Genomic DNA, 12,743 nt, shown 5'->3' on the forward strand with positions numbered 1-12,743 from the left:
ATATACAGGCACTGAGGCATAGAGATCCACTGGAAAAGTCAAAACAGATATGGGAAAAAATATGGGAGAGAGCAGATTGAAGGTGGGGATATCCTGTGGGACTGCTGTTTTGGGGGGATGGGTGGGGGAAAAACGGGGAGAAAATTTGTAACTCAAAATCTGTCGGAAACGAATGATGTAAATCAGAAGTTAATAAAGCATTAAAAAAAAAAGAAGTCAACATGTGGCAAATGTGGATATCCCGCAAAACGCAAGAGAAAGTATAACTGGAATGCAAAAGCTAAGTGATGAAACACCACTGGTACTGGTCGAATGAGGCACATAAAAACTGTCTATTGCCAATTCAGGAATGGATTCCGTGAAAGAACAACACCTAACCCAAGAGAGCAGCTGTTGCAGCATCTAGTTCATCTTGAGGATTCAACTGTTTGTTAAAATAAATGTCCTGAATGAAGAAAAAAAAAAAAAGGTGTGTACATGCAAACTAAAAGAACTAAATTTCACCTCGTATCCATGAAGGAAAAGGTAATAAAAGACAAATAGTGTTGGAGTGGTGATGGAAGAGAGGCCCAATAAAATACTGTTGACAGAGCAATGAATTGGTTCAATAGTTCTGGAAAGCAATCTGGGACAAAGCAAGAAAAGTAACTAATTGTTACTTTTCTGGGATGAGAGTTATCAATGGCCATCTTTCAGAAATGACTACAGAAAAAATGCAGTATATTAATGTAAGAAAGTATTATCACATTGTAAGAAATAACAAAATAGACAATTTCAAAGAATCCTGGAAAATATGAACTAATGCAGAATGAAGTGAGCCAAATGAATGTAACAATAATTTATATAAGGAAAGCAACATTATGAAGAAATTTAACTTTGAAGCACTGAAGAAGACTGATGAATGCAATGACCAACCATGTCTCCAAATGATCTATGATAAGACATGTTACTTAAGAGAGAAGTGATGGACACAACATACATTTCTGGACAGGGTCATCCATTCATAATGGTGGATTAAATTGTGCTTGATTATGCTTATTTGCTGCCAGTGTTTTAGTCTTTCTTTAAATTTATAAAGGGGATGGTGGGAGAATGGGTTTGCAATAGTAATGAATGAGAAAAAAAGCCACTAAACAGGTCTTTTTTTTTAAAATGCAGAAGGGTACATAAAGAAATAATAAGAAGGGGGCAGCTAGGTGGTGCATTGAAGACAGCACTGGCCCTGGAGTCAGGAAGACCTGAGTTCAAATCCTCCTCAGACACTTAACACTTATAGCCATGTAACCTTGGGCAAGTTACTTAACCCCAACTGTCCTGCCCTCCCCACCCTCCAAAAAGCAAAAACAAACAAAAAAGAAATTATAAGAAAGAATCACAAACAAGTAGAACACAGTTTCAAAATTAACTGAATTTATGTACTTTTTTTAAAGCAAGAGATATGAAAGAGACTGAAAGTTTAAAAAAGAATTATTTTTGACTTAACCCTATCAAAAAAAAAAAGTTCTTACAGCAACTTATCACAATAATAATACACTTTGATCAGGTAGGATTTATTCCAGGAATGCAAGAATGGTTTAATATTAGGAAAACCATGACTGTCATTGATCATATCAACAATAAAACTAGCAAAAACCACATGATTATCTCAACAGATACAGGAAAGGCTTTTGACAAAATACAATATCCATTCCTATTAAAAACACTAGAAAGAATAGGAATAAATGGAGCCTTCCTTAAAATAGGTAGCATCTATTTATTTAAAGCCATCAACAAGTACTATATGTAATGGGGAGAAGCTAGAAGCATTTCCAATAAGATCAGGGGTGAAACAAGGATGTCCACTATCACCCCTCTTATTCAATCTGGTACTAGAAATGTTAGCAGTAGCAATTAGAGAAGAAAAAGAAATCAAAGGAATCAAATTAGGCAAAGAAGAGACCAAGCTATCACTGCAGATGATAAGATATACTTACACATACACAGAAAATTATACACATACACACAAAAAACATGAACCAAATAAAAAATTGGAGACAAAAATTCAAACTTTAGTTTCAATTTATAATATGAATTAAATTTGTAATTGAATTCAATTTCTGATGTGAATTTCTTGAGGGCAAAGGTCATGTTTTATTTTGTTCTTTTCATTTTCTTTATTTCTCTAAAATTTAATACATTTCCTGGCACGCTGCAATCCTTAAAATAAATGTTTGTTGATAATAATAATCACATTGACAAAGAATGAAGAGTTTACTGAGCTGAAATCCTATAAGGAAGAAAGCCCAGGAGAGAAGAGAAGCTCAAGAATGAAATTCTTAAGACACAAAGAGAATCAATTCTAATGAGAAAGAAAATTAGGAACTATGTAGAGACCAATAGCGATACACAAGGAATTCAGTGACACTGACCTCCTTCCTGCTCCTCAAATGAGACACTCCATCTCCTGATCCCCAGCATTTTCACTGGCTATATTGCATGAATTGAGTGCCCTCCTTCTCATCTCCACCTCCTGACTTTCATGATTTTCTTCAAGTCCTAGCTAAAATTCAAACTTCTACAAGAAGCCTTTCCCAATTCCCCTTAATTTTAGGAGCTTTCTTCTACTTATTCTTTTTGTGTTTTACTGCATGCATGGAAATGTTGTTTTTTAGCATTTAAGCTCTGCCTTACACACATACACATGAAAAACCTGACCTAAATAAAAAATTCGTCACTTTATCCTGCATCTTGTTTGCACACAGTGGCTTGTGTGTTGTTCTTCCCCATTAGATTGTGAACACCAAGAGCAAGTACTTTTACTTTTTCTCATATCCCAGTCTTTAATAAATATTTGCTAAGTACTTTGCTGCTTCTGTGGACATACAGATCCTCACAGGAGGTAAGCTCCTAAATGGCAGCATCTACTTTGGTTTTGTCTTTGAATTCTCAGCACCTAGCACATCTTGCACACAGAAGACACTTTAACATCTTTGGAACCACAATAGATTTTAATTACACCCCAACCTGCAAGAGGAATGACTGAAGACACAAAACCTTCTGATCAAAGGGCCCCATCTGATGCTAACCAGTCACAACATTCAATCTCTTCTCCCAGTGTCTCTCTGCACGAGCTACCTGACCCCTCTTCATTTTCCACATTAACAGAAAAAATTTCTTCACCTGTGCCTAAAAATCTTCCTGAGTATAGTCTAATTCAATATACACAAAAACAATTTTTGTTTTAGAAAAAAAATAAGAACCTATGTGACCTTTCTCTTCGGCTGAAGGCTGAATATGTTCTTGAAAAGACCCTTCTTCTCTCATTAAAATCTCTAAAATAGTGTGCCAGCTCGGAGCAGGCACTTAATAAATGCATGTTGAATGCTGAAAGAAAAACAGACAGTAAGAAAAGACAAAGCTGTCCCTCGACGATGCCAGTCAGCAGGCCCCAAAAGAAGTAGCAGACACGAAAGTATCAGTGATCTTTGATGTGGAGAACTAGAAAAGGAATGAATGATGGAAAATGACATCCCTGATTTCAAAAACAGGACCGGAAGGAATCTTGTAAATGCTGAGCCAGGGAACTGACTTTAATTCCTGACAGAATTCTAGGACATATCAACAAAAGGGAAGGGTCAATCACCAAGAGCCAACCTTTCCCTCAAGTACAGGTCAAGTAAAAGTAACCTTGCTTCTTCTGCAGGGGAAAGAGGACAAGATCACTATACTGGCAAACCAGGGGAACATTACTCTACACAAATTGGAAAGAAAAAAGCATCTCATGCAATTCCTGTGGAACAGAAGGTAGGACGCAGACTACACAACACGACAATTAGGTAGATTCATACTTGGCTACTAGAATAGCCATGAGTAAGTCAGTCTGGGGTTGTAAGGTCTCCGGGACAGCAGGCCTTGGCCAGCCGTATGTCCATTTATACTGGACTTACATAAATGCACAGGTGGCACGCTTCACAATATGATTCATGTGGAAATATGTTTAACATAAGTGTACATGTATAACCTATTAGATTCACTGCTGTCTTGGGGAGAAGGACAAAAGGGAGAAAAAAGTACAACTCAAAATCTTACAAAAAAGAATGTTGAAAAATTATCTTTACATGTAACTGGAAAAGATAGTATTAAATGGGAGGAAAATTTTGAAACCTTTGAGCTTTTGAACTCAATGTCTTCTGCAATAATTTTTTCACTTTATTTTTCTTGCCTTTTTTTGCAACATGGCTAATACAGAAATGTGTTGCATGATTTCACACATATAACTGATATTACATTTTTGCCTTCTCAATGGATATGGGATGGCAGGATGGAAGGAGAGAATTCAGAATTCAAAAAGAATTTTGTTAAATGCTTAAAAAAATAATAAATTGTTTTTAAAGCAAACAAAATTTTTCAAATAATATCTCTAAATTTTTTGACCCACCATCTGGGAATTCACTTACCAAATAAAATTCATTTTATGTATTTCAGTAATTGTGAACTGTTATTTCCTTGTATTAAATTTTTGACATGTTTATGTTGTCTACAGAACTAGACTGTAAACTCCTTTTGGGCAGAGGCCATAACTTAAACTGTGCTTTGTACACAGTAAACATTGAAATTTCATTAAATTGTTAAGATAATTAATTACCACTAGCTATCACTTGAAAATAATGTCAAAATTACCTCTGTCACATCCCAGTGGTGCAAAAACTGATCCAAGTCAGTTAGGTAGAGAAGTACTGGTGAGAGCTGTGTTTGGCTGATATGAGGATTCCCTCGGATGCTCTGAAGCCATGACATTTCCTTTGCTGAAAATCCTAAAGAAAGTAAAATTAATGAAAATTAGTATCATACTCTAAGTGGATTTAGAATTGGAGGTCAACTTAGAAATCATCTAATACAGTCTTGTAATTTTACAAATGAGGAAACTGAGGCCTATAATGAGGAAGCTGAAAACCATAAGACTGGTTAAATGACTTCAAGGTGACAGAAGTGGTAAACTGAGTCCAGATTAAAACCCAGGTATTCTAACTCTAGATTCAGTGCTTTTTCCATTTCATGACACCAAGGACTATTTCAGGGCCTTATCTTTACAGAAGATACTGTCTTCTATACAGTACAGAGAAGGTAATGATGACAAATTCCATATTAACTCAATTCTTAACAAATGAATGAATTATTCCATTCTTTTTTTTTTTTTATGTTTTAGCACTTTGTACACAACACTCAAAAGTGAAATACAACTGCAACAGGAGGTGAACAATGATTAAATAACAGACTTTCATGCACAGGAGACATGATGACCTCCATTAGCATCGTGAGGAGCTTACACAGGGTTTTTATTTAACCACAGTGAAAGTCACAATTTCTGGTAAAACGTAGCAAAAGGAAACTAGAAGAGAAATGATGACTGTTCTTCAAAGAAAGGAAGCAAGCGATGTAACCCTAATTTAAAATATTACTAGTGTACACTCTAAGCCATGATATAAATAATAAAGTACTTAAAATTGCTAATTTGTAGAGAGCTTAACCATTTTTAATTTCCTAAATTCAAGTTATACTACATTCTGCTGCTACATGACTCCATATTAATATACTCTATTATCTAATCAAACTTCTTACAGCCCTGAGAAAGAAGTTAAAAGTAAAATGCTACAAATCTCCCTAACTAGGGTACTCTTCAAATAGGATTCTTTCAAAATAAATATTCATTTCGTCCAGTAAAATCCTAAGGACAAAAACATTTTAAATCAATTTTAGATACTAAATACATAACTCTGATCAATAATAATCCATCAGTCTTTTTTCTCCCAAAGTGGATAGTTTCTTCTGTGTTTAATTTTTTTAAAAAGTGCTTATATACTACATACCTTCTAAATGTGTATTGCATTGATTTATGAAGGCAAATAGAAGTGAGTATAATGTTAAGGGATACTGAAAGTGTGGTACATTTTAACATGGCCTTTTCAGCCATGTTTAAAATCGAAAATTAAAGTCAACAAGGGGGGAAAATCCAATTCAAACAGTACTTTTAAAAGGATTTCCTTCAAACTTTCTAAGGTAAACCAAGCATACCATTTCAGCCTGGTAAAACTTTAAAAAGAAAGATGAAGACAATGAACGGCATTATTAAGTCAACTACAATGTAAGGGTACTCTCATTCATTTATCAACTGAGAGATTCAAAGTATACCAACTTTAAATTCTGAAATACAAATACCAACATGCCACATCTTAAAAAGGAGATCCCTAGGGGCAGCTAGGTGGCGCAGTGAGTAAAGCGCCGGCCCCAGAGTCAGGAGGACCTGAGTTCGGTTCAGGCCTCAGACACTTAACACCCACACAAAAAACCTAGCCATGTAACCTTGGGCAAGTTACTTAACCCCAATTGCCCTCCAAATTTAACCCCAACTGCCCTCCAAAAGGCAATCAATCAATCAATGAAAATAAACTAAAAAATAAAAAGGAGATCCCACAGCAATATCCTCACTCTCCTCTTTCTTACATAGCAAGAAGGAAAGAGAGAGGAGGGAGGTCTAGGAGTAGTATAAATTACCTGTAACAGTCGAAAATAAGAAACTGAAATAGTCCACATCATTCATGGTACTTGCTTGCAGAGAGCGTTTCCATCCAGAAAATGCAGATCTACAAAAATAGCAATTCAGAGTCCTTTTACAACTCATAAGAAACTTCCCTTAAAACAACTCTGAGAGGTAAACTACAAGTATTATTATCCATATTTTATGGATGAATAAATAGGTTCAGAGAGGCTAAGTAATTTGCCCATGGTATCATAATCAAGTTGTCTCAGCTTTAGGTCTTCCAATTCCCAGTCTAAAAAAAACACAAAACAAACAAACAAAAAACCATGCCATCTTCTTCCCTCCCCTCCCATCCTTCCCACCTGCCCATCCCCAGAAAAAATAAATAAATAAAAAGGAAGGGCAACAAGGAGAAATCAAGTTCAATGGTTCCAAAAGCAACTGGGAAGCAGAGTAGATTAAAATTTAAATATCTGTTGTCATTCAGTAAGTCATTTTATTTGTGTCCAACTCTTCATGATCCCATTTGGAGTTAGTTTTCTTCACAAAGACACTAGAATGGGTTGCCATTTCTTTCTCCACCTCATTTTACAGGAAACTGAGGCAAACAAGGTTAAGTGAACTTATGTCTGAGGCCAAATTTGAACTCATTAAGATGAGCCTTCCTGATTCCAAGAATGGCACTCTATCCATTGCAGTACCATTTTTCTTTCCCCTTTCAGACAAACATTTTGCTAAAAATCATGGAATCTAAGAATCTCAGATCTGGAAAGGACTTAGAAATCATCAATCTCATCACTTTACAGATGATGAAAAGGAAGCCCAGAGCAGTAAAGACATTTGGTCACAGTTAGTCTATAACTCAGTGTCCTTATCTGTAAGATTAGCAAGTCACACACACACACACACACACACACACACACACTCACACTCTTAAGATACGCAAAAGGTCAAAGAATTAAGGTTCTAACACTACTAGAAATGACGTATTAATGGAGTCATTTTACACACACACACACACACACACACACACACACACACACACACACGTCTCTCTCTACAAGTTACAACATATCATAGATGGTAGATGAGGAAAGATGATGAAGAGGTGAATCCTAATGGAATAGGGGCCCAATGTCATTAGCTTCACCTGGGGTTGCTTTAATAACTTATTTATTTAGAAGTTTTTAAAAAAAGCTACTCTACTCAACTGAGATCAAGTTCAAGTCTTAAAAACACCTCAAAGACACTGCCAATTTCCATTTCAAAGCAATAGGTTGGGTAGCTCTAAAACCTAACACAATGCACAGAAAAAAGGACAAATGACTAGATCTCCTTAACTTTACAGAAAGTTAAAACCTTACCTGTCTCTAAAAACAGAAAAAATGTAATTCTATAGTAGGAAACCACCTTTGAGAATTTAATCCAAACCCTTCATTTTACAGTTTTCAGATAAGATAAATTAAGTCCCAGGGAGGTTATTACATGATTCTAAAAGTGCTAGTTAATGGCAGATCTAACACTTCCCATATTGCTGTCTAGCATTTTCCCCATATCCCACAGAATAAAACTATTAAATGAAATTAATTACAAAATTATAATTAAAATGTTCTTTTTAAAGAAAAAGTCAATCTTCTGACCTGCAGAAGAATATTTTTAAAATAAAACACTTTTTTTAAAACCTTAGTTAACTTTCTTTTGTACATTTCTTCAAACCCATACTCAACCTAACTCTAATTTCTTTTTCCTTCTGTCATATACACAAAAAAGGCTTAACTCTAATCCTAGTTACTATTGTTCTTCCTCTTTTTTCCAGCTGCTCATAGTTCATGGTGACCTAAGGGTGAAGTAGCAAGCAGGCCAAAGTAAGATGGACTACGGCTTCTTCACTGGAAATAATTATAAGCTTTCTTTTCCCCCTTGGGAAACAAAAAGATTGATACATACACTAAAAATGAAAAACACAAAGAAAGCCATCAAAAGCTCCCAAGCTAAAGCAAGGCTATATAAAGTATTTAATTTTTATGTTGTATCATTGAAGATGAACTCAAATACAAATTAATCTTTTCTACTTACAAATTTCACATTTGTACTAATTTGTCCCAAGTTTTCCAAAGAATAAGGAACAATGTTTTACACACACACACATTTTCATTATCAAGATTCTTAATGTTACAGATAAAATATTTTTATTATCAAGATTCTAAATGAGAAATAGAATACTGAATAAACCATTAATAATAAAAAAGTAAACTGGTAATAGAAAACAACAAATCTCAAACTTCTCTTTTTAATATGTTTGATAAAAATCTCTTCATAGTCAGTTTATTAGTACAGGCCACAGAAGTTTTGTTATTTTAACAAAATTTCACAAAAAAACATATTAATATAAATTGCATAAAATTTTGAAGGACTAAGTGACTGAAAAGCAAAAACCCTCACCTATCACCAACTCTTGTCCTATCAAGTCCCAACCTTGGAAGAGCTGTGAGAATATTACTTTTTCAGTGCTATATCAAACTATGAAAATATTAATTTATAGAGCAAGGAAAAAAGTTTTAAAAAGAAAAAAACTATAGACGGACAAATTCAAAAAAATATTAAAAGAATCAATGGGGGAGAAATGGGGATGATGAGGGTCTAGCATGACCAGATTTCAAAACTATACTACAAAACAGTAATTATCTAAAGAGTTTGGCTGTAGGTAAGTAACAGTTTGATCGATGGGACAGATTAGGTATACAATATACTGATGCAAAGGGACATAGTGCCCTAGTATTTGATAAACCCTAAGACCCTAGCTATTGGGGTAAAAACTCACTATTTGACCAAAATGGCTAGGAAAACTGGAATATAATCTGGCAGGAACTAGGTACAGACCAGCACCTTCAAAATGGATACATGATTTAGACCTAAAAAATTTACATAACAAGCAAATTAGGGGTGTATGGGAAGACTTTACCAGTCAGAATCTACAGGTTGAAGAGGGTCACAAGAAGTAAAATGGATAATAAAAATTAATAAAATTGTTTTTACACAGATAAAATCAATGCAGCTAAAGTTAAAAGAGAAGCAGGAAACTGAGAAATTTTTGCAAAATGTTTCCAATAAAAATCTCATTTCTAAGATATGTAAGGAACTAAGTCAAATTTACAAGAATAAGAGCCACTCCTCAATTGATAAATGGTTGAAAAATCTGAATAGTCAGCTTTTAAAAGAAATCAAAGCTATAACAAGCCACATGAAAAAAATGCTTCAGATCATTTGCAAATGTAGAAGTGCAAAGTTTAAACACCACCTCACACCCAGAAGTTGACAAAAAAAGGAAAATGGCAAATGCTGAAGAGCATGTGGGAAAAGAAGTACTTTAATGCACCGTCAACAGAGGTTTGAACTGATCCAAACCATATTAAGAAAGAAATTTAGAACTATGCCCAAAAGCTACTGAACTGTGGATGTCCTTCAGACCGTACTACTGCTAGGTCTATACTTCAAAGAAGTCAAAGAAAGAAGAAAAAGGCCTATGTGGAAAAAAAAGGGTGGTTTGTTTTTTTATTCATAGCAGATCTTTTCATGGTGGCAAAGAACTAGAAACTGAGGGGATGCCTACCAGGTAAGAATGGCTTAACATAATAGTTCATTTGGGGGATGATTTTTTTAAAGTTACAAAAACCTGGGAAGACTTAAATGAACTGAAAGTGAAATGAGCAAAACTAGAACATTTTATACAGTAACAATATTAAAGATAACTTTAAAAGACAGTAAAACCAAAGACCAACAACAGTTATAAAAGACTCATGATGAAACAGGCTATTCACATCTAGACAGAGAGCAGATGGACTTAATGCATAGTATGAATTATATTTTCTTTCTTTTCTTTTTTTTTTGGAACACGGCTAATGCTGGAAATTGTTTTGCATAACTACACATATTTATAATGGGTTTTGTTTTTCTTACCTTCTTAAAAATAAACTAAAATTGAATTGAAAAAAAAAAAAAAGGCAACGGGGCAGCTAGGTGGCACAGTGAAGAGAGCACCAGCCCTGGAGTCAGGAAGACTGGAGTTCAAATCCAACCTCAGACACTTGACAGACCTAGCAGCTGTGTGACTTTGGGCAAGTCACTTAACCCCAATTGCCCTCCAAAGAGCAAAAAAAAAAGGAGGCAAAAACCCGTGTTTGAATTCTGATTGAGAAGAAAAGAAGGGGAATGGAAGCTATCTGTAAAGCAGTTAAGATTAGAAGGGAAACAATTAACTGAGGGGAAAAAAAATCTCTGCAGGATACACAAAAAGTTTTTGCACCAAATAATCCAATGCAGCTAAGATTGAAAGGGAAACAATTAACTGGGGTTGGGGGGAGGGAGAATCTTTGCAGTTAAGTCTACCTGATAAAGGTCTCATTTCCAAGACAGATCAAGAACTGATTCAAATTTATTAGAATAAAAATCACTATTCTCCAATTGATAAATGGCCAAAAGATAAGAAAAGGAACAAACATTTTTCAAAGGAAGAAATGCAAGCTATCAATGACAATTTTGAATAAATACTCTATATCACTAATTCTTAGATAAATGCAAACTAAAGCCAACTCTTAAGGTCCCCTCTCACACCCATCTGATTGGTTTGTCAAAAAAGGCAGATGTAAAATGTTAAAGGCTGGGAGAAACAGATACACTGATGCACTGTAGTGAGACTGTGAAATGGGACAGCCCAGACAGTCCAGGAACTGTACATATGCTTTGACTCAACAATACCACTATTAAGCCTATACCCCAAAAAGATCAAAGAAAGAGGAAAAAAAATCCTTTATTTACAAAAAATACTGATAACAACTGTATGTAAAGGCACAGAACTGGAAACCAAACTGTAAAAATCAGCTAGGGAATGGTTGCACACATTATGCCTTATGAATACAATGGAACACTATTGTAATATAAGAAATGAAGAAAGATGGTTTCAGAGAAATGTAGGAAGATGTGTATGGACTGAGGCAGTGAAGTGAGCAAACCAGGAGAACAATTTATACTATAACACTAACCATGTAAAAATGAATTTCAAAAAATTTAGCTCTAATCAATGCAATAATCAATCATATTTTCAGAGTACCAATGATGAAGAATACTATCTACTTCCTAAGAGAGATGTGACTCGCTACTGTGCAAAATGAGATACATATTTTGGTCAATGTGGAAATTTGCTTTCCTTGATTATGCTTCTGTTTTGTCTGGTTCCCCACTCCACACCTCCCTGCCTCCCTTACCCCCAATTCCTCCAAAAAGAGGTCAGAAATGAGAGAAGAAAAAAATGAAAATATCTGATAACTGAATAAATTTTTTTAAAAGGAAGAAAGAAACAGGGTATTGGAGAAACCAAGCAACAAATATAATCAGGAAAGTTAAACTGATTATTAAATATGAATAATAGCCATGGACACCAAGGTAATACTTGATGAGGGTAAAAGAGAGGCAAACTTTTGCAAATAATTCTATAGGAGACCACATTTTTAGTCAAACAACTAACCAAACTTTTTAACAAATACAAGATCCTATTGGGCTTGTTTATTTATTATTAAAGACGTGATTAAGTGTAGTAAAGCACTGCCTTAAAAGCATTCCTTGAATAAACTGTTTCCTATACAGCAGGGACACCTAGAAACTAAAGACAAGCATCACACAGAAACACAAAGAAAAATGTATATGGTAGGGGGGAGGTGAGCTATAATATATAATAACCATCAAGGAACTCCAAAAAATGGGAGTAAGGATGTCATTAAAGAATTGTGACAGAAAAACAAGCAACAGCCATGTGGCTAAGAGTGAGGGATGACAGATGGCCACTCAGAATGCTCCACTGGTATCCTAAGGCTGGGATATGGTAAAGAAGATCTGAAAACAAGAGCAGAAACACCTGAATGATGAGATCATCAACCATCAAACCAGTGTTTGAGAATCCAAGCTCCTCTTGGCTGTTTTGTACTTAGGCAGCCTGAGGCAAATCAATGTCCAGGATGGCTACCCCACTTTTAAGGAAAAAACCTACCTTGCATAAAGAAAAGGTTTAGGATATTGCTACACAAGTATAACTCTGTTCAATGGTCAATATTAATATCAACTATAAAACTGGGAGACTTATGCTCAAAGGTGTTGACCAGTAATGGCAGATGCCCAACACAGACTCAAAAATCAATTAAAAACTGCTTTTAGAAGGTGAGATTCTCCATATGGC

General features: G+C 35.0%; 1 protein-coding gene across 3 annotated transcripts in view; it reads right to left on the reverse strand.

Annotated features, from left to right (window-relative positions):
- The window catches only part of TEX10 (testis expressed 10), a 68,092-nt gene that overhangs the window by 13,803 nt on the left and 41,546 nt on the right, over nt 1–12,743 (reverse strand). For all 3 annotated transcript variants that reach the window (XM_069105831.1, XM_069105822.1, XM_069105840.1), the window contains 2 exons: nt 6,532–6,620; nt 4,660–4,793 (listed from right to left, as the gene is read on the reverse strand). In XM_069105831.1, coding sequence (XP_068961932.1) covers nt 4,660–4,793; nt 6,532–6,620 — 223 coding nt within the window. The remainder of the gene's footprint in view (nt 1–4,659; nt 4,794–6,531; nt 6,621–12,743) is intronic.

The sequence above is a fragment of the Petaurus breviceps genome, unplaced genomic scaffold, assembly GCF_028583685.1.
Source record: "Petaurus breviceps papuanus isolate PSGF00001 unplaced genomic scaffold, PetGlider_PUasm1.0 138, whole genome shotgun sequence".
Lineage (NCBI taxonomy): Eukaryota > Metazoa > Chordata > Mammalia > Diprotodontia > Petauridae > Petaurus > Petaurus breviceps.